We start from the raw sequence: 23,844 nt of genomic DNA, 5'->3' as shown, positions 1-23,844 counted from the left end.
ACTTTGTAAGAGAATGTGTCAGTAATGAGTTGCACTGTATAGCGGTTATTGTGCTTTTTCCAGTAACTCAATGGAAACTTGTTACCAGTGTGAATTTGTAATTTCCTAACTGAAAACAATTTGTCAGTAAGTTATTGTAAAATTCACAATAACTTACTATCAAAATGTTGCCAGTAACCTACAGGCAACTTGCTTCCACTAGCAATACATGCCAGTAACTTACTGTGGCTTCACTGACTCTTCTGTTGATAACATGCAACGTTACTTGCTGATTGGCAGCAGACCCTGAAAATTGCGTACTATTTCACAAATGTACAGATTTGTGCACCACGTCATTGCTCTCGCTCTGCTGTGGATGCATGATGTGCCGCTTGCTAACTGTCACTCATATATCACTGTACCTGTACATATCCCATCTATAAATAGCCCAAACAACTTCCTCTTCCCCTACTGTATTTATTTATTTATTTTGCTCCTTTGCACCCCAGTATTTCTGCTTTGCATACTCATCTACTGTCAAATCTACCATTCCAGTGTTTTAATTGCTAAATTGTATTTACTTCGCCACCATGGCCTATTTATTGCCTTTACCTCCCTTATCTCACCTCATTTGCTCACATTGTATATAGACTTATTTTTCTACTATATTATGGACTGTATGTTTGTTTTACTCCATGTGTAACTCTGTGTTGTTGTATGTGTCGAACTGCTTTGCTTTATCTTGGCCAGGTCGCAGTTGTAAATGAGAACTTGTTCTCAACTTGCCTACCTGGTTAAATAAAGGTGAAATATATATATATATTTAAATATGGCGAGGGGCTGAAGCTCACAGAACCTGAATTGCTAGGGGCTGGCCTACGTGGAGGGAAAACAGTTGCTTTCAAACTAGGGATTTCGTTGCTATTTGAGGTAAAACAGTTATTCTGCTCATAGATTATGCATGTATGAACTACACATTTACACATCCAGCCCAAAGTGTGGGGTGTAAAAAACACTTAGTAGTCGCTAAAAGTTCCGGAGCATGTGTTTAAAGCCTGACATAGCTGCATGTGATACCAAAGAGCCTTACCATATTTCATTTATAGCAAGTCAGCATGTCATTGTACTCACTTCCCGGCTACACCATCAGGTCAATGAGTGTGACCGATTTGCTACAGTAAATAACTGTGAATTTTACAATAACCCACTTGCAGCTAGTTGAAAGAAAGTTATTTAAACTTAAACATGAACTTTATGTGAACCAGCTGGAATTAAGCTACTGGAAAATGCTCAGTAAGCTCATAACAGGGAAGCATGTGATACTCAAAAGATTTACACAGATTGTAGCACTGACCTTGACAAAAGAGTTGCCCATGTTCTTCAACATTACAATAAATCCCTTAAACTGGTACAAGATTTCTACTGACGGTTGGCACAAATACAACATATTTTAGACCTACATTTCAAATTGCAGTAATGATTGTACCTTATATTGAATATATTGGGTAGACAAATGTACCACAATACTAGATTATCCTCGCTGTCACATTAACCCTAAAAAATACAGACCAGTATGATGTGAGTTCCTGTGTACCACTGAAGGTACCTTTGACCTTTTTGTACACCAGGGAGCAACATTGTACCGTAGCCGTACTCTTATTTTTGAGAGAATGTGGACATATCGTACCAGCCAAAAGTTTGGACACACCTACTCATTCAAGGGTTTTTATTATTTATTTTTTTTACTATTTTCTACATTGTGGAATAATAGTGAGGGGATCAAAACCATGAAATAACACATTATTAATTATGTACTAACCAAAAAATGGTTAAACAAATCATAATATATTTTATATTTGAGATTCTTCAAAGTAGCCACCCCCACTCAAGCCACTGCCTTGAGTGGGGGTTGTTTGGGTGTAGGGCCTACGGAGCTGTGAGGGGAACGGCACCTCAGTACCTCCAGGCTCTGATCAGGCCCTACACCCAAACAAGGGCACTGCGTTCATCCACCTCTGGCCTGCTCGCCTCCCTACCACTGAGGAAGTACAGTTCCCGCTCAGCCCAGTCAAAACTGTTCGCTGCTCTGGCCCCCCAATGGTGGAACAAACTCCCTCACGACGCCAGGACAGCGGAGTCAATCACCACCTTCCGGAGACACCTGAAACCCCACCTCTTTAAGGAATACCTAGGATAGGATAAAGTAATCCTTCTCCCCCCCCCCCCCCCCCTTAAAAGACCTAGATGCACTATTGTAAAGTGGCTGTTCCACTGGATGTCATAAGGTGAAAGCACCAATTTGTAAGTCGCTCTGGATAAGAGCGTCTGCTAAATGACTTAAATGTAAATGTAAATGACAGTTTTGCACACTCTTGGCATTCTCTCAACCAGCTTCACCTGGAATGCTTTTCCAACTTGTTTGAAGGAGTTCCTACATATGCTGAGCACTTGTTGGTTGCTTTTCCTTCACTCTGCGGTTCAACTTATCCCAAACCTCAATTGGGTTGACTGGTACTGTATGTTCTTGGTAAAAAACATATATATTTTTTAAATGTACCTGGTGACCCTGCTGAGACATTAAAACGATAATGCGGGATTTTGGCAACGAGGCCCTTTATCTACTTCCTCCGGGTCAGATGAACTTGTGGATATCCTTTTTATGTATGAAAGAAGTTAGAGTTAGTTTTGTAAGCCCATGCTAGCATTAGCACAATGACTAGATGTCTATGGGTATCTGCTAGTATCTGCTGACATTGGGGGAGTAGATAAAAGGCCTCCTTGCCAAAATCCCGAAGTATCCCTTTAAATGCACTCCAGACCTAAATGTTGCAAGTTCAAATCCCCAGAGCATTTATGCACACTTAACGTCAAGTATCCCTGAGCACTGCTACTTAATCACACAATTATTGACTTGATTATGTGCACCTTTTAACAGTCCAGAAATGTATTCTTTCCAATAAATCTGTGGCAGACCTCTGTCATGGCCACAGACCTGGTGGTATAGCAAAAAAAAATCAGAAAAAACATAATTTTACATGTAGAAAATCATTAGAAAATGTGTTTCTGGAACATATCGCGTGACATTTCACATGTGAAATCATGTGTTTTTGGAACACTTCAGATGTGACATTTCACGTGAAAACGTGATCACATGACATTCATGTTTTTTCCCTAAAAGGCTCTGCATGGTCAGTCCCCCGCAGAAGTCAGAGCAAACATACTTTTTTTGTGCTTCGCAGAGCAGAGCAGTGCTGTTGTGAAGGAACTTCCCAGGGAAATTATTTTCTGTTTATGCAGGACTTCCAGCCCCCACCTACCATCAACCAATCATGTCAATGCGGAGCTATACGGAGCCCTCCGCATTGTTACAAAATGTGAAAGGTTTACAGCGATGCGGTACAGAGCTTGATTTGGCCTCTGCATGCCTCCTGAGGCTCCACAATTCTGTTACACCCTCCATACAAAGCCTCTGACCACATTTTCAGATCAAGCATAAACTGGCTGAGTGAGGAATGTTAGGATTTTTGGAAGATGTTCTCATGATATTTGTTTTACCAGTCATCAGGACATCACATGAAGGTCCCAGATGGTCCCAAGTCATTATAAGTAAAGTAATGGTATGGTTGTTTTAAAATAAGTGGTACACTGTTCAGCTAAAATATGACCTAGTCTGAGAATTGAACTCACGATCTCTGGATTTCAGGTGCACTGTATTGTCTGCTGCACCACAAAGCCTGTGGCATATAGCAGAAGTGTGCCATCTGCAGTCTGAACTTCTGTTTTATATAGTTATAAATTAATCTGACTACTCTCATCGTTGATTTAATTGACTTATTTCAGCAATTTGAGGGTTTTCTGTATAGTTGTCTGATGTTGGTGGGGCATATTATTATGTTTCAATGCTACTCCAGAATCACTATGATAAATATAATAGTTTTTCTTGAGTATACCTTTAACAAAGCTGAGATTTACTTTGAAGTCAAAAGTGTAGGAACACAGGTTAAATCAGTTGTTGACCCAGACGTGAAGGCGTAACAGAAAGATTGGAATGCACGTTAAATAATAATTACTGTATAAATAAACATACGCAATGTAGTCATGTGAGTCAAATATGTAAGTTTAAAAGCACTGTGTGCGTATCATAACAACTCATTTTTGCTGATTTCACATGTGAAATGTCATGTGGTTTTTCTGTAAGGGGAGAAAGAGAAAAGGAGGAATCTAATCCTCCCCTTACAGAAAAAGGAGGATTAGATTAAAGCTTTTCTTGCTTATCCTCCCGCCTTTATTTATACATAACTAGTAGTTTCACCATCTACCTACTGGAGCCCACCAGCAGTTTACTGTGTAAATGCAGCAGTTAGAGGTGATAGATTGGGGATGTATTTATTTACACTGCTGTGTGTTGATTTATGGAGTCTGACTGCTTCCAGTCCTCTTGTAACTAGTTCTAGGACCCTGTTTACACCAACGTCAAGACCAGGAATACGGACATCAACCATGACATATTGGACACGGACACGGACACACACACACACACACGACCTGGGATAACTATAGTTGTCTCTATGCTTTGTTGAAAGTAACCATTTTTCTGGGGGAACAAATACTCACTTTGGAGGTAACTACAACTATTTGAAGAGAGATCCCCCCCAAATCACTACTTTAATAACTATTTAAATACAGATCTCAGAAATAAACTACTTTTTAAAACTATTTGAATACAGATATGTGAATACAAATCTCAGGTACTTTTCTGAAACTATTGGATTGGATGCATTCAACTAATGGAACTGGAACTGCATGTTGACTATAGAATAGCATGAATAAACCACACACAATCTTCTATACTTTTCCAATATATTTGGCGGTCATTTTTGATCTACACAATACATTTCTATCTGAGCAAATGCAAATTCTCCAGTGTTGAAAATGAACACAGAGTGTTAAATCAACACTGAACGTGTTGAGTCTGTGGACCCATACAGACACTGGAACAGTGTTAAATTAACACAGTGCTTCGTGTAAAGCATTATTCAAATATTTCCCAGAGTGCCTTGCCTTTTTGAGTAAATTGTAGAGTTACCACTCATGACTGTATTTGTTAGTTACAGAAACATGTTTTTTGCATTCATCCATTTTTGGTCCTGTTGAGTTCATCAAGTGGAAAGGGAAAGGGGGATACCTAGTCAGTTGTGCAACTGAATGCATTCAACTGAAATGTGTCTTCCACATTTAACCCAACCCCCCTGAATCAGAGAGTTGCGGGGGGGCTGCCCTAATTGACATCCACATCTTTGGTGCCTGTGAGCTCCTAAGTGAATATATTATCATACAAAAAAACATTCAAATATATATATATTTTTAATGATAACATATTTGCTTAGGATGTCACTTGGTGAAGTCCATAGGACCAATTTGATGAATGCAGACAAGACAGAAGCTTATTCTACACTAAATAAAACACATTATTTGAACAACAGTGCAGAAAGTGTGGTTTCACAATAAAAAAAAAATGAAATTATGTCTTGACCATCACCGATATCATGTCTGTCGCCTAATTAGCATGCCAGATTTAACGAGGCGGAAGATGAGTTCATAATTTCCTTTTAATGGGGGCTTAGGTGGTGAGCTGCAGTAACTGAAATCGTGAAATGCCAACACCCTCACAAACCTCCCTTCAACAGACAAAATGATAAGCTTACACGGAAGACTAGACACACACTCAAGAGTGATCGCAAGGAGACACACAACTACACGCACACACACCAACACACACGCAAGCATGGACACACACACACAATTAGCACCTGTTTCAAGAACTCTCTGTCTGTCAGATGGACAGTCCCTTGTCCTTCAACAGCTCTTTCTATCTCTCTCATAAATTATAGTGGTAGTTGGCTGTTTAATTAGATTGTGAGTTAAAAAGGCAATGGATGGATAGAGTTCATCTTAATTATAAGTTTCCCTCTTTTTCCTCCCTGCTGTCATACCTCCCTACCCAAGTGTCTCTGACCTGAGTTCCCCTGATGACAAGACTGTGTGTGATGTTTTCTCTGCATGTGACAAAGCATGAATTTACTCTCTCCTGCTTCTGTGGATAAAGCCTTTGACATCAGCCTCGTCACCAGATGACTTTACACTATCTTCCCCTGCAAAGACTGTTTCCAGCTGTGCAGACAGGGCTCAGTAACCTCAAAGTCAGAGCAACAAGCCTAGATCAGACCAGAGAAATGATCCCAGAGGACCAGACCATTATCATTCAACTGGGATATATACTGTACATGATACATGTACATCAGAGATAAGAGGAGTTTAGATTACTGTGTCGGTCCATCAAGCAGCAAGAGGACAGTGGACACTCTTCATGTTCCAAACGTGGAAGTAAACCTTTTTACCGTGCTAGGGGTCTGCCAGTGATATATACGAAACAAAAATATAAATGCAACCTGCAACCATTTTCAAAGGAAATCAGTCAATGGAAATACATTCATTAGGCCATAATCTATGGATTTCACATGACTGGGAATACAGATATGCATCTGTTGGTCACAGATACCTTAAAAAAGGTAGGGGAGTGGATAAGAAATCCAGTCAGTATCTGGTGTGACCACCATTTGCCTCATGCAGCACAACATATCTCCTTTGCATATAGTTGATCAGGCTGTTTATTGTGGCCTGTGGAATGTTGTCCCCCTCCTCTTCAATGTCTGTGCGAAGTTGCTGGATATTGGCGGGAACTGGAACACACTGTCGCACACGACAATCTGGAGCATCCCAAACATGGGTGCCAGGTCCCAAACATGGGTGCCAGGTCCCAAACATGGGTGCCAGGTCCCAAACATGGGTGCCATGTCTGATGAGTATGCAGGCCATCGAAGAACTGGGACATTTTCAGCTTCTAGGAATTGTGTACAGATCCTTGCGACATGGGACCGTGCATTATCATTTTGAAACATGAGATGATGGCGGATGAATGGAACGACAATGGGCCTCAGGATCTCAACGCGGTATCTCTGTGCATTCAAATTGCTATTGATAAAATGTACACTTTACATGTTGCGTTTATATTTTGGTTCAGTGGCTATAATCAGAGTTAGTTACATTTACTGAACTGTCGATGAAGATCATAAAAAAAATGTCTGATACAAGGTGTGGGAAGAGATAGTTTGATTTTTCACCCCATCAGACCTCATGTTCATCATGTAGAGTTGAAGTTGGAAGTTTACATATACCTTAGCAAAAAACATTCAAACTCAGTTTTTCACAATTCCTGACATTTAATCCTAGTAAAAAGTCCCTGTCTTAGGTCAGTTAGGATCACCACTTTATTTTAAGACTGTGAAATGTCAGAATTTTTACATTACATTTAAGTCATTTAGCAGACGCTCTTATCCAGAGCGACTTACAAATTGGTGCATTCACCTTATGAATAAGAATAATGCTAGAGATAATTATTTATTTCAGATTTGATTTCTTTCATCACATTCCCAGTGGGTCAGAAATTTACATACACTCAATTAGTATTTGGTAGCATTGCCTTAAATTGTTTAACTTGGGTCAAACATTTTGGGTAGCCTTCCACAACCTTCCCACAATAAGTTGGGTGAATTTTGGCCCATTCCTCCTGACAGAGCAGATGTAACGGAGTCAAGTTTGTAGGCCTCCTTGCTCGCACACGCTTTTTCAGTTCTGCCCACAAATTTTCTATGGGATTGAGGTCAGGGCTTTGTAATGGACACTCCAATACCTTGACTTTGTTATCCTTAAGCTATTTTGCCACAACTTTGGAAGTATGCTTGGGTTCACTGTCCATTTGGAAGACCCATTTGAGACCAAGGTTTAACTTCCTGACTGATGTCTGGAGCTGTTGCTTCAATATATCCACATCATTTTCCTTCCTCATGATGCCATCTATTTTGTAAAGTGCACCAGTCCCTCTTGCAGCAAAGCACCCCCACAACATGATGCTGCTACCCCCGTGCTTCATGGTTGGGATGGTGTTCTTCAGGCTTGCAAGCCTCCCCCTTTTTCCTCCAAACATAACGATAGTCGTTATGGCCAAACAGTTCTATTTTTGTTTCATCAGGACAGAGGACATTCCTCCAAAAAGTACGATCTTTGTCCCCATGTGCAGTTGCAAACCGTAGTCTGGCTTTTATTTATGGTGGTTTTGGAGCAGTGGCTCTTCCTTACTGAGCCACATTTCAGGTTATGTCAATATAGGACTCGTTTTTACTGTGGATATAGATACTTTTGTACCTGTTTCCTCCAGCATCTTCACAAGGTCCTTTGCTGTTGTTCTGGGATTGATTTGCACTCTTCGCACCAAAGTACGTTCATCTCTAGGAGACAGAACGCCTCTCCTTCCTGAGCGGTATGACGGCTGCGTGGTCCCTTGGTGTTTATACTTGCGTACTATTGTTTGCACAGATGAACGTGGTACCTTAAGGTGTTTGGAAATTGCTCCCAAGGATGAACCAGACTTGTGGAGGTCTACAATTTTCTTTCTGAGGTCTTGGCTGATTTCTTTTGATTTTCCCATGATGTTAAGCAAAGAGGCACTGAGTTTGAAGGTTGGCCTTGAAATACATCCACAGGTACACCTCCAATTGACTCAAATTATGTAAATTAGAAGCTTCTAAAGCCATGACATCATTTTCTGGAATTTTCCAAACTGTTTAAAGACACAGTCAACTTCTGACCCACTGGAATTGTGATACAGTGAATTATAAATGAAATAATCTGTCTGTAAACAATTGTTGGAAACATTACTTGTGTCATGCACAAAGTAGATGTCCTAACCGACCAAAACTATAGTTTGTTATTAACAAGACATTTTTGGAGTGGTTGAAAAAAAGTTTTAATGACTCCAACCTAAGTGTATGTAAACTTCCGACTTCAACAGTAAATTAAAATAAATCCACGTGGGTACTGTAACTTAAATTGCATTTGAGTTTCCATGCATAATTTACTCAAGAGTCACACATCTCAAGTTTGGATTCAGACGATAAAAAATGGTTATTTTCATAGGATCTCGTAAGAAATACTGGAGTGTATGGTTTTATTATAGTATCTCACACAGGCAGTATGAGGTTGAGTTATTGGACAGACAGCAGACGTGTTCCCATGGCAGCAGACGTCTGAGGGTCACATGATCCGTCACTCATCAGACAGGTGAGAGAGGAGAGAACCCAACCAGCTAAAGAGGGCAACGTGAGATATGAGTTACTGTACATCTATGCTCTCACTCTCCCTCCCCACTCTCAGTCTCCGGTCTCTCGCCTGGGTGTATCCGTTACGGAAACGGTTTATCGTTTCAGAACCAAATGGAAGCTAACAGAGCAAATCAGAGTTTTCAGTTGGATAGATTCAGGTAAAGTATTCAGATCCCCTTACAGCCTTATTCTAAAATGGATGAAATGATAATTTTTTCAACAACTTTATTGGAGTCCACCTGTGGAAAATTAAATTGATTGGACTTGATTTGGAAAGGCACACACCTGTCTATATAAGGTCCCACAGTTGACAACGCATGTCAGAGCAAAAACCAAGCCATGAGGTCGAAGGCATTGTCCGTAATGCTCTGAGACAGGATTGTGTCGAAGTACAGAACTGGGGAAGGGTACCAAAAAATGTCTGCAGCATTAAAAGTCTCCAAGAACACAGTGGCCTCCATAATTTCTTAAATGGAAGAAGTTTGGAAGCACCCAGACTCTTCCTAGAGCTGGCCACCTGGCCAAAATGAGCAATCGGGGGGAAAAGGGCCTTGGTCAGGGAGGTGACCAAGAACTCGAAGGTCACTCTGACAGAGCTCTAGAGTTCCTCTGTGGAGATGGGAGAACCTTCCAGAAGAACAATCATCTCGGCAGCACTCCACCAATCAGGCCTTTATGGTAGAGTGGCTTGACGGAAGCCACTCCTCAGTAAAAGGCACATGACAGTCCGCTTGGAGTTTGCCAAAAGACACCTAAAGTACTGAATGTCCATGAGTGGCACAGCCAGAGCCCGGAGTTGAACCCGATCGAACATCTCTGGAGAGACCTGAAAATAGCTGTGCAGAGACGCTCCCCATCCAACATGACAGAGCTTGAGAGGATCTGCAGAGAAGAGCAGAGAAGAATGGGGGAAACTCCTCAAATACAGGTGTGCCAAGCTTGTAGCGTCATACCCAAAAAGACTCAAGGCTGTAATCACTGCCAAAGGTGCTTCAACATGGTACTGAGTAAAGGGTCTGAATACTTATGTAAATGTAATTTTTCCGGGAGGGTTCTGGGATGCATTGGTAAAAATTTTGAAAAACCTGTTTTGACAACCTGCTTTGTCATTGTGGGATTTTGTGTGTAGATTGATGAGGGGGGAAAACAATTGAATCCATTTTAGAATAAGGCTGTAAAATAACAAGATGTGGAAAAAGTCAAGGGGTCTGAATAATTTCCGAATGCACTGTAGGTCCCTCCCCGTTTCGTTCGTTTCCGTTTAAGAAACGTTTTGCTACAGAATTGGCGGATGAATTCCCTTCTGCTCTCCCTCCTTCTTTCTCTCTTACTCTCTCTCCCCACCTGCTCTGCCTTTCACTTCTCTCTCTCAGGCAACTTGTTCATTTGGACTGTATTATTCCTGTCATTGTGCCATCAGAGCAGCGTGGAATAGACTGACACTCTTTGAGCCTGAAGATGACACATTGGCAAATTGCCTTCTACTCTCCTCTATTCTATCTCAGAAATATTCACCCACTCTCCCATCTCCAAATTCTCTCCAGCTCTCCTTCTAAAGACACACCTGATTTAAAGCGTAGTATTATCATTACAAACATATTTCCTGTTTCAACATACACACATTCACATGGTCTAACGGTGTGTTTCTAGGTTCTGCACCGAATGTAATAACTGTGATTCTAGTCTTTTCAAAGGAGCAGACCTCTTGATGTTCTGAATCAGAATCACAATCGAAAGGCCTTCCAGCCATTATACAGGATTGTTTTTGTCAGAACACTTTTTTTTACCCATTGTATTGGCCCTGGTGGATTAGAGTTCTGTGAGCTTTCATGTCAATGAGTTGATTTCACATGATCTTGGAGAGATAGGCTTTATTAAGTTTGATTAATTCTGGATGGTAACCTTTTTGAATTTCTACAGATGGTCTTTTCCAAGTGGACTTAAGTGGAATCCGGAAAAACGAAGTGTCAAACATATGGCTAGCGTTTAAAATATATATATATATATATATTTTGTGGGGGAGAAAACTCAATTTACTTTAAAACAAAATCTTAACTGTCTAGAAATAATAATGGACCTACAGTTTCTTGACTGTGTCCAGGTTGCTAATAATCACCGGAATGAAAGCAAGACAGTCAGGGAGCATCGGAAATTCCCAAAACGTTGGATAGAGGACTATTTTTTGCCTCTTCTGACGGTGAGGAAATATAACACATTATCAGTGAGGCCCTCCGGACCTCGTTGAAGACCCAACGCGGCCCCCGGGTGCAAAATGAGTTTGACACCCCTGATCTAGACCTACAGAGGCAGAGAGCGAGAGGAGGGGGGGAGAAAGGGAGATGGAGAAATAGAGTAAAGAGAAACATGTTAGAAATACACTATTTTTTTTATTTTTTATTTTTTTTATTTCACCTTTATTTAACCAGGTAGGCTAGTTGAGAACAAGTTCTCATTTGCAACTGCGACCTGGCCAAGATAAAGCATAGCAGTGTGAACAGACAACACAGAGTTACACATGGAGTAAACAATTAACAAGTCAATAACACAGCAGAAAGAAAAAAAGGGGGGAGTCTATATACAATGTGTGCAAAAGGCATGAGGTAGGCGAATAATTACAATTTTGCAGATTAACACTGGAGTGATAAATGATCAGATGGTCATGTACAGGTAGAGATATTGGTGTGCAAAAGAGCAGAAAAGTAAATAAATAAAAACAGTATGGGGATGAGGTAGGTGAAAATGGGTGGGCTATTTACCAATAGACTATGTACAGTTGCAGCGATCGGTTAGCTGCTCAGATAGCTGATGTTTGAAGTTGGTGAGGGAGATAAAAGTCTCCAACTTCAGCGATTTTTGCAATTCGTTCCAGTCACAGGCAGCAGAGTACTGGAACGAAAGGCGGCCGAATGAGGTGTTGGCTTTAGGGATGATCAATGAGATACACCTGCCGGAGCGCGTGCTATGGATGGGTGTTGCCATCGTGACCAGTGAACTGAGATAAGGCGGAGCTTTACCTAGCATGGACTTGTAGATGACCTGGAGCCAGTGGGTCTGGCGACGAATATGTAGCGAGGGCCAGCCGACTAGAGCATACAAGTCGCAGTGGTGGGTGGTATAAGGTGCTTTAGTGACAAAGCGGATGGCACTGTGATAGACTGCATCCAGTTTGCTGAGTAGAGTGTTGGAAGCCATTTTGTAGATGACATCGCCGAAGTCGAGGATCGGTAGGATAGTCAGTTTTACTAGGGTAAGCTTGGCGGCGTGAGTGAAGGAGGCTTTGTTGCGGAATAGAAAGCCGACTCTTGATTTGATTTTCGATTGGAGATGTTTGATATGAGTCTGGAAGGAGAGTTTGGAGTCTAGCCAGACACCTAGGTACTTATAGATGTCCACATATTCAAGGTCGGAACCATCCAGGGTGGTGATGCTAGTCGGGCATGCGGGTGCAGGCAGCGATCGGTTGAAAAGCATGCATTTGGTTTTACTAGCGTTTAAGAGCAGTTGGAGGCCACGGAAGGAGTGTTGTATGGCATTGAAGCTCGTTTGGAGGTTAGATAGCACAGTGTCCAATGACGGGCCGAAAGTATATAGAAAGTATATAGAATGGTGTCACCCCTGACACAAGGCAGCACTGGAAGTACTAAACCAGATAAAGTCAGAAAAATAACCTGTTCAGAATTCTTTATGCCGGTTGGGTCCACATAACTTAAATCCTTTAGCGGTCTTTGGAGATATTCTTTGTGTCTGTCATTGATGAAAGACTTGGTGTATACACTGTGTGGTCATGAAGGTCCCTAGCTTATCATGTCTCTAGCTCACCGTGTCTATTCCTTTCTCCTTCTCCCTCTTTATCTTTCACTGGTCCTTTCCCTCTCTCTCTCTCTCTCTCTCTCCATTCCTCACTCTGTTTGTTAGGAAATACAAATGCAGCTTTGGTCAGGGGGAAGGCAAACAAGCCTGAAGGTGTCAGCAAGTTTGAGGAGAAAAGCTCTTTCATTTGTCTCCAGTTCCCAAATTGATGCCCCTGCCAATATCTGCATGGACATATACAGCCTCCCACTTTGGAACTTAACCGAACGTGTCCTCTATCTTAGGGTGTTCAGACAAGCGTGTGCACTTCTCTGCCTGAGCTGTAAAATACTGCAGTGTCAAGTGTTTTTGAGTTTATGAAAAGTAGGAGTGAAAATATGTTACTTTTCAGCAGTCTTCTTGTCACTGGGGTTATTGGTCGTTCTGCGAACAGCACTAACGGGTAAATTCACTGTGGCTGCTCTGCAAGGCCTTAAACCAGCTTCTCTGGCTGCAGATCAGAAAGACTAATTTAGGCTAAATCCTGCAGGGTGGGATGGAGACAACTCAGGCAGACTGATTAGAGATAAGGGAATGTACTACACTATATTGGCTGCAGGTGACACATCATCATTATAAGATCCTAATCTGCAAACATGGACTGCCTCCATTTTATCCCCCCTACCCGATTCCCTCTATCTTCCCTCCATCCATTTCGACATTCAGATGGGCAGACCGAAATATCTTACCACAGAGGTGCATGCTGAGACAGCTGGATGTCTAATGACTTTCTACCTCAGAAAGATGAAAGAGGGAGATAGAGAGAGAGAAAAAGGAAGGAAGGGATAAGGACGAAAGACATGCAAAGGAAAGAAGAGAAGGAGAAAGGCAGAGCGATGGAGAGGGAAGAAGAGAAAGAGACACACATAGTCAGTCCGTGACCATGGTGATGACAATGAGTCACTGAGTCCAAATAAACAGGCTTTATGTAAGGTTCTCCTTCACCTGGAGGAGAGGAGTGAGAGAGACTGTGACTCCCCCATGGCGAGAGAGAAATAGAGGATAAAATGGAGAAACAGTGTAACTGCCACGTCTGACTGTGGATGCAAAAGTGACATTCCCTATCTCCAGGTTATTATCCAGGCAGAGTATTTGTGTTGGCCTGGTGAGGGGATCTGTCGCATACTATCAGATTCTGCTGCCTGGTCTTTATTCGGCACGTCACTGTGTAAACTTTTAATTTGTGGAGGTTGTATTAAGTTTTTGTCTTTGTGGGGGATGTAGTTACAGTTTCTCAAGAGTAATATTTTATTATAAAAAAGCCTTCTACATTCTGTGAAAGGCTGCCTTGCGCTGTGAGTGTTAACCTCAGTGTGTATGTGTCTTAAAGTAGCTTAAGTCTGTGTTTTAGAGGGTTTGGTTCCACGCATCTGAGGCTTTCAATTTGATGTTTTGGTCACATCATAAGAAGCTTTTTAGAGGATATTATTACCCAACAACTCTGTAAAAATGTCACAATGCCACTGCAAATTTGTTTTACAACCAACTCCGATTTCATAAAAACAAACCTGTGTTAAAAGTCTCACATACTGTATATTGTGTAACTGGTATTCCCATTACAAGACAGCCTTGTGTAATCTGTGTTTAATTCCCCTGCAAGAAAAAATAAAAAATAATTATTCTCCGGAGTTCATTGTTTTCTCTGTGTTCCCCCATACAGACTACTGGTGGCCCCTGCCCTCTGACCTGTGCCCTGTCTGGATCTATCTGGATGTGCTGTTCTCCACAGCCTCCATTATGCACCTGTGTGCCATCTCTCTGGACCGCTACATCGCCATCAGAAACCCCCTCCACCACAGCCGCTTCAACTCCCGAACCAAGGCCCGCCTCAAGATCATGGCTGTCTGGACCATCTCTGTGGGTAAGAAACAGGAAGAAAAGCCTGTACAAGTACACTACCATTCAAAAGTACTTAGAAATGTCCTTGTTTTTTGAAAGAAAAACACATTTTATGTCAATTAAAATAACATCAAATTGATCAGAAATACAGTGTAGACATTGTTCATGTTGTAAATTACTATTGTAGCTGGAAACAGCTATTTTTAATGGAATATCTACATAGGTGTACAGATACCCATTATCAGCAACCATCACTCCTGTGTTCCAATGGCACGTTGTGTTCGCTAATCCAAGTTTATCATTTTATAAAGGCTAATTGATCATTAGAAAACCCTTTTGCAATTGTTAGCACAGCTAAAAACTTTTTTTCTGATCAAAGAAGCAATAAAACGGACCTTCTTTGGACTAGTTGAGTGTCTGGAGCATCAGCATTTGTGGGTTCGATTACAGGCTCAAAATGGCAAGAAAGAAATAACTTACTTCTGAAACTCGTCAGTCTATTCTTGTTCTGAGAAATGAAGGCTATTCCATGCAAGAAATTGCCAAGAAACTGAAGATCTCGTACAACGCTGTGTACTACTCCCTTCACAGAACTGCGCAAACTGTCTCTAACCAGAATAGAAAGAGGAGTGGGAGGCCCCGGTGCACAACTGAGCAAGAGGACAAGTACATTAGAGTGTCTAGTTTGAGAAACAGACGCCTCACAAGTCCTCAACTGGCAGCCTGTAATCGAACCCACAAATGCTGATGCTCCAGACACTCAACTAGTCCAAAGAAGGTCCGTTTTATTGCGTCTTTAATCAGTACAACAGTGTTCAGCTGTGCTAACATAACTGCAAAAGGGTTTTGTAATGATCAATTAGCCTTTTAAAATGATAAACTTGGATTAGTTAACATAATGTGCCATTGGAATACAGGAGTGATGGTTGCTGATAATGGGCCTCTGTACACCTATGTAGATATTCCATAAAAAATCTGCTGTTTCAAGCTACAATAGTAGCTTGTCTACAACATTAACAATGTCTACACTGTATTTCTGATCAATTTGATGTTATTTTAATGGACCCAAAAAATTGCTTTTCTTTTAAAAACAAGGCTATTTCTAAGTGACCCCAAACTTTTGAATGGTAGTGTGTATGCTGCTCCCTTGAGAGAGACAGACAGAGACCATGTGTCTGTATTTGTTCATATAAAAAAGTGTGGTCGTTGGGGGAGGGGCATATTTAGAACCAAGTCTTTGTAAAACTCCCCACATTTGAACATTTTACTGTTGGATATGGGCAAGGCAACAGGCGCCGTGGGGTGAGAGCAAAGGAGGGATGGAGGCTGTGAATGAGGGAATGAAAGGAGAATGACTCATAAGCAACTGTAATTTGAGTTTCAAGGTCTATATTATTTAGTGTAAAAGCTAAGGCGACTGAACAATCAGGACTTTATAATGGTCTCGTTGATATCCAGCTGATCAAGTCAATGGCCTAGCATGAAAAGGAAATGATTGAGCCACTAATGCAGTCTGGTGCATCAAGCCGTCAGACTTAGCTCCATACAGAACAAACATGTGTCATGTACAGTGGCAAGAAAAAGTATATGAACCCTTTGGAATTACCTGGATTTCTGCATATATTTGACATAGAATTTGATCTGATCTTCATCTAAGTCACAACAATAGACAAACACAGTGTGCTTAAACTAATAACACACAAATTATTGTATTTTTCTTGTCTATATTGAATACATAATTTAAACATGCACAGTGTAGGTTGGAAAAAGTGTGTAAACCCCTAGGCTAATGACTTCTCCAAAAGCTAATTGCAGTCAGGAGTCAGCTAACCTGGAGTCCAGTCAATGAGACCAGATTGGAGATGTTAAAGCTGCCTTGCCCTATAAAAACACTTCACAAGAAGCATTGACTGATGTGAACCATTCCTCGAACAAAAGAGATCTCAGAAGACCTAAGTTTAAGATTTGTTGACTTGCATAAAGCTGGAAAGGGTTACAAAGTATTTCTAAAGGCCTTGATGTTCATCAGTCCACAGTAAGACAAATTGTCTATAAATGGAGGAAGTTCAGCACTGTTGCTACTCTCCCTAGGATTGGCCGTCCTGCAAAGATGACTGCAAGAGCACAGCTCAGAATGCTCAATGAGGTTAAGAAGAAACCTAGAGTGTCAGCTAAAGACTTACAGCGATCTCTGGAAGATGCTAACATCTTTGTTGACAAGTCTACAATACGTAAAACACTAAACAAGAATGGTGTTCATGGGAGGACACCATGGAAGAAGCCACTGCTGTCCAAAAAAAACATTGCTGCACATCTGAAGTTCACAAAAGAGCTCCTGATGTTCCACGGTGCTACTGGCAAAATATTCTCTGGACAGATGAAACTAAAGTTGTGTTGTTTGGAAGGAACACACAACACTGGGTGTGGAGAAAAAAAGGCACAGCACACCAACATCAAAACCTCATCCCAACTGTAAACTATTATCATGGTTTAGGACTGCTTTGCTGCCTCAGGGCCTGGACAGCTTGCTAGCATCTACAGAAAAAGGAATCCCCAAGTTTATCAAGACATTTTGCAGGATAATGTAAGGCTATCTGTCAGCCAATTGAAGCTCAACACAAGTTAGGTGACGCAACAGAATGGCTTCGACAGAAGAAAATACGCCTTCTGGAGTGGCCCAGTCAGTCCTGACCTCAACCCGATTGAGATGCTGTGGCATGACCTCAAGAGAGCGGTTCACACCTGACCCCCCCAAGAATATTGTGGAACCTAAACTGTTTCGTAAAGATGAATGGTCCAAAATTCCCCCTGACCTTTGTGCAGGTCTGATCCGAAACTACAGAAAACGTTTGTTTGAGGTTATTGCTGCCAAAGGAGGGTCAACCTGTTATTAAATCCAAGGGTTCCCATACTTTTTCCAACCTGCGCTGTGAATGTTTATATAAGAGAGATGAACAATTATAATTGTTTGTGTTTTTAGTTTAAGCAGACTGTGTTAGTCTATTGTTGTGACTTAGATGAAGATCAGATAAAATATTATGACCAATTTATGCAGAAATCCAGGTAATTCTAAAGGGTTCACATACTTTTTCTTCCCACTGTATGTTGCGTGAAAGCCAGCACACCCAAATATTTCTGTATCGACGCTGAAGCTGCTGCTAAAATGAGACATGCCCTGCTGTAGACGTTTCATCAACATTTAGGGTTCAAATAACCAGACGTAAATTTGTATATAATTTAAGAATATTAGAGGGTCGATCAGATCATAAATAAAAACTGCCTGTCAGACTTGTGTGGCTCCTTTCCATTGCTTCAAACCAATGTCTCAATACCACCACTAATGATCCAGTCATGCTGTGTAGAGACCCAGGTAGGCAGGGAGAGACATTGTCACATAGAACCAGGGAAGCAGAGAGAGAACACACAACGTGGGGAGGAATGAACCCCTGATATGACTCACCATTCCACAGGTTCCAGGCCCCAGGCGGAAAGTTATCATATGATACGCTGCTGCCTGCAAATTAAATAAGATTATGTCACTGCTGCTTATCTTCATGTTATGTATCATCCCCCTCTCCTCTCGTCCATCTGTACACGGCAGACCAAGAAAGAGAGAAGAGAAATAGAAGCTGAAGAGTAGCTGATGTTACACAGAACTGAGATGATGTATGCTGTTAAACAAACCCTGGAACACAGTGCTGCTACTGCCCAGCCTATTGTACAAGACACCTACCACAGAGAGAGATCACTTACCTTACAAAATCCCACCTATACACAGACCACACGTCTACACGTACACACCTCATCCTGTACAACGAATGTGCACGCACGTACACACATTACGCACAAACAAAGCCACACACACACACAAACACCCTCTCACTGACACACACCTCTAATCGCCATGACCAAGGAAAGTTCCTGGGCCATGACCATGACATAAAAAACGTTTCATATCAACCAATCATTTTTGTAAGACTGCAAATCTCAATTAAATAATAATACTCTTTGGTCTTTGTAACCTGCAGTCTTTCTCTTTCTATTAAATCATTCAGGAGCTTCCTACAGCTTCCTGTATTTCTGTCTTCCCTGGAGCTGTATGTCTCTCTCTTCAGACACACTGGGTATAGTTTCAGCAAAGAAACACACAATTACCAAAGGCATAACAATGTACATGTTGGCATCAGCAGTTCAATGTCAATGTAACTGCCACAGAAAGATTTTGTGCAAACATGGAGGGATAATTAGCTGAGCTGTATTTATTGGAATAAATTTCTCCTCCTAGCATTTCTTCTTCCTGAGGTTAAGCTCAAGTTCTGGGAAGGGTGAGCTGATCCTAGGTCTGTGTCTAGTGTTATCTCTAACCCGGAGCTCAGTGTATCTGTGGCTCTGGTGTTGACGTGTTAGTGTGGAAACATGGCAGAGATGGTTGAGATGTCTGGATCAGGTATGTGTTCTTTGGCCTGCCTCCAACTGCTGGGCCAGGGGTGCTGCTGCTGCTCTGCTTTACGGAAACCACTGAACTCACACCCAGGGAACCACTGAACACACACCCAGAGAACCACTGAACACACACCCAGGGAACCCCTGAACACACACCCAGGGAACCCCTGAACACACACCCAGGGAACCCCTGAACACACACCCAGGGAACCCCTGAACACACACCCAGGGAACCACTGAACACACACCCAGGGAACCACTGAACACACACCCAGGGAACCCCTGAACACACACCCAGGGAACCCCTGAACACACACCCAGGGAACCCCTGAACACACACCCAGGGAACCCCTGAACACACACCCAGGGAACCCCTGAACACACACCCAGGGAACCCCTGAACACACACCCAGGGAAGCCCTGAACACACACCCAGGGAACCACTGAACACACACCCAGGGAACCACTGAACACACACCCAGGGAACCCCTGAACACACACCCAGGGAACCACTGAACACACACCCAGGGAACCACTGAACACACACCCAGGGCAATGTGAAGCTAGTCCAAACAACCTGTAATACTAGGGAAGAACGAAGTAAAGATACAGGAACATAAACAAAGGCTTACATTAAGAAATGTTGGACTTCAGTCATATGATTGATTCAGGGTTCCAAGGCCATCTGGTAACAAAATATTGTCTTGACTCTTTCAACTGCTTCCACATCCCAACCCACACACAATAAGAATTATCTTTCTCAACTTGCTAATACTCTTGACGAAATTGCATTTCTGCATTTTCTCTAAACCAGCCAAAAAATAGTGGTTAAGAAAACATCAATTCAAAGAAAAAATTCACCTTTCTCTCTCCAAGCTCCTCTATCTTTAGAGGAAGGAGATTGTCAGGGGGGAAGAGAAAGAGAGACTAAATGTCTATTTAATTTCAGAATTCGGGAGGCGTGTTGATGGATGTTTGCCTCTTAAATTTGACAGGTCTGTAGTAAAATGGTGAAAAAACGAGGGACTATTTAATTCCTTCAGATCTAGATGCCAGACCAGACAGAATTGGGGAAATAGGCTAATGCCCTTGCAAATGTGAGGTTGTAAATCATTGAATCTGTTACCAAAGCCTAAAGTGATGTGATCTTAATTGGAGCTGGTTCTGGCAACCGTCCCCATCTATTTTCCTGGTCTAAGCCCCAAAATGGCCATCAGTTTCAGACCAGTTGCACTCCCTCCCTAAGATTATTAGTCTTTGCATCTCACTGTGTTGCAATGGGGATGAAAGCCTTAGTGAATGGCTCCAGATGCTTCTGTCCCTCTCCCTCACAAATCCAGTTATTGGACACTAATGACACTAATGCTGGGCCTGTGAGGGGAAATTGCAGGGTTTATCTGTCCTGGTGGGCACACAGTGGGGATATGAGGACTATTGCATTATTGATGCCAGAGGATCCTGCCGTGGTGGATTGATTTATGGTGGGAATGAGCAACAGGTGTGCTTTGCCCGTAGAATGATCTGTACATTATAGGGCCAGGCGTTTTGATATTACTGGCACAATCTTGAAGTGCCACAGTGCTATTTACCGTTTAGGCAGAGACAAGCTGTACAAAATTGCTTTTACTTTTTCAATTTGAAATCTTAAATAAGAAGTGGAACACACATACATATACACACATGTAAGCACACACACACACACACACACACACACACACACACACACACACACCTCATACTAAACTAACCTCTCTCTCCTCTGTGTCTTTCTGTAGGTATCTCCATGCCCATCCCCGTCCTAGGCCTGCGGGACCACACCAAGGTGTTTAAAAAGGGCAGCTGCCTGTTGACAGACGACAGTTTCGTCCTGGTGGGCTCCTTCGTGGCCTTCTTCATCCCCCTCACCATCATGGTGGTCACCTACTTCCTCACCATCAGAGCCCTGCAGAACGAGGCTACCCTCTGCCTGGACCAGCTGGTGCCTCGGCCGAAGAGGATCGCCACCCTGACCCTGGGCTTCCTCCCGCAGGGCTCACTCTCCTCAGAGAAGCTCTTCTTCAGGCGTTCGCTCAGCCGTGACACGGGAGGGGTAGGAGGAGGGGTCGGTGTGGACCCGCGGTACGGGCGTCGCACCATGCAGTCAATCAGCAATGAGCAGAAGGCCTCCAAGGTCCTGGGAATGGTCTTCTTCCTGTTCGTGGTCATGTGGTGTCCCTTCTTCATCACCAATGTGTTGGCGGTGGTGTGCGACCCTGTGAACTGTGATCCAGGGGTGATGGGGGGGCTGCTGAATGTGTTTGTGTGGGTGGGATACCTCTCCTCAGCCATCAACCCTCTGGTGTACACTTTGTTCAACAAGACGTACCGTGCAGCCTTCTCCCGCTACGTACGCTGCCAGTACAGCCCGGAGAGGAAGCCTCTGCAGCTCATACTGGTTAACACCATCCCTCCGCTGGCCTACAACTCCACCCACCTGCCCCTGGAGGAAATGGGGTCCATCAGGAATGGGGTCCACAGCAGTGGAGGACCCAGGGACTCCCTACGAAACCTTGTGAGGACCAAATCAAACTCACACAAACACAAGGCAGCCAGGGACAAAGATGAGAGCATCAGCTGTGTGTGAGGCTGTGAGCCTGTAAGGACTCAATCTCCCATAATCCTAGTGGAATGTGCTGGGTTTTTATTAGATTTCCCATCTCCATCTTGTTTTGGTAGGGAAACACTTGGAACGGGGGTTCCTGTGCTGGAGCATGCTCAGTAGTTCCAGGGTGAGACTCATGCTGCCAGGAAACAGGGAAATAGGAAACAGGAAGAACAGAGAGAGGAAAGACAATACCTGCCTCACAAAAACTTAAACTAGTAACACTAGAAGAGAACAACTGAGCTAATACTATATTATCAGCAACAGTCAGTCCCCCCCCAAAACAAACAACATACACCACATACAAAATCTATATTTGTGTATACATTGTGCACATACGTAAATAAATACCTGTATGTTCTGTTTTTGTTGTCATTAACCAAAGAGAAAAACCTATCTTGTGTTTTCCTTGACGCAGTATTAAAATACAGAAATGTGTAATGGTGGGATGTAGGCTAAATGAAGATATGTTGAGGGATTCCTAGGCTTAGATCAATGGACTAAACAACCTTACTTTTAAAGGCATGGGACTCATTTGAACTAAGTGTTGTTGTACCTTCAGTATGATTGATGTGATCTGTTGTTATAACCCCTCCCTCTTATTCATGGTGAACCCACCATCTCGACTTTACTACGAGGTCCTCTGATCTCAACCCTACTCAAGCGTTGAACTGATGTTTAAAAAATATATATATTTAAAAAAATATCTTCAATAAAATGTTGATGTTGCCTGGGTAATCACGTCTAACTCCAGTGGAAAGAGTTTGGTGTTATTTGATGGAGTTTATTGTGGCATTGATATTCCCAGGGGGACAGCCAACGTACAAAATTAAATGATTTCTGTTTCCGATCAAAGTCAAATAGAAATTGAATCCTTTGTGAGTGTGTGGTAGTCATTTTCTTAGTGTGTTTGTCTGACTGGTCAAAGCAGACCTGGTTTTTAACTGCAGACCAAGAAGAAGCAAAGTGTGTAAGTGTTTGGGCAAAGTACGGGATTACAAACCGTTTAAGGTATTTACAAACAGTATGTTCACCATTTATTAATCATTACTCATCTTAGTAAGCTAGTTGTTCATAAATGTATACATATTTCCTTAAACATCCTGTGTTGTGTGATTATTCTTTTACCAGGTACTGCAGAATGTCTACCAATGGCATGCACATCTTTTTGTGAGAAGCTGCAACCTGATCTAATAGTTTCAATTACACTGGTCACTCAAAACATTTAGTATTTATGAAGCATAAATAGTGCTCGCTTTAGGGCCTGCAACAATACTTTACCAATGATTAGTAAATTGTTTATTAACGTGGGAGTAATGATTAATAAATGGTGAACACATGCTTCATAAATTGTTTATTACGGACCCTTAAAATAAAGTGTTGCCAAACCAACATCTCATTTAGGAGTTTTAACACTTGGGGGATAAAAGGTGTTGTTCGGTAACACTTATGGATAGCTTCACATATGAATGAACACACTCACGCACATGTGCGCACGTTCCCACACACTTTTGTGATTTGAATCAATTAGAGAAGCCTACAACTGTGTTTTCAATCTGCTTCCATCTGATTATCACACACAGACTGAGTGACACAAAATAAATATTCACAGCACTTCTAAAATTGAAGCTGTTTGGGCCTATAGGGGAGTCTGTCTGTCTGTCTGTCTGTCTGTCTGTCTGTCTGTCTGTCTGTGTCTGTGTGTCTGTCTGTCTGTCTGTCTGTGTGTCTGTCTGTCTGTCTGTCTGTCTGTCTGTCTGTCTGTCTGTCTGTGTGTGTGTGTGTGTGATGCAATTAAATTGCTTGTCATGTGAAAGTTTGAGTGCTTGTTTGGGTGAATGTCTGATCAAGTGCCTCATAACATTTATGAGATAA

The 23,844-nt window shown here is 42.2% G+C and overlaps 1 protein-coding gene across 1 annotated transcript in view; it reads left to right on the top strand.

Moving 5' to 3' along the window:
* Positions 1-23,035, top strand: part of LOC115131201 (5-hydroxytryptamine receptor 2A-like) — a 29,788-nt gene extending 6,753 nt beyond the window's left edge. Inside the window, exons 2-3 of the mRNA XM_029662798.2 lie at positions 14,707-14,907; positions 21,104-23,035. Of these exons, the coding sequence (XP_029518658.1) occupies positions 14,707-14,907; positions 21,104-21,951 (1,049 nt within the window). The 3' untranslated portion in view covers positions 21,952-23,035. The remainder of the gene's footprint in view (positions 1-14,706; positions 14,908-21,103) is intronic.
* The last annotated feature ends 809 nt before the right edge of the window (positions 23,036-23,844 follow it).

The sequence above is a fragment of the Oncorhynchus nerka genome, linkage group LG1, assembly GCF_034236695.1.
Source record: "Oncorhynchus nerka isolate Pitt River linkage group LG1, Oner_Uvic_2.0, whole genome shotgun sequence".
NCBI classification, from domain to species: Eukaryota; Metazoa; Chordata; class Actinopteri; order Salmoniformes; family Salmonidae; genus Oncorhynchus; species Oncorhynchus nerka.
This window is presented reverse-complemented; position numbering and strand designations above follow the sequence as displayed.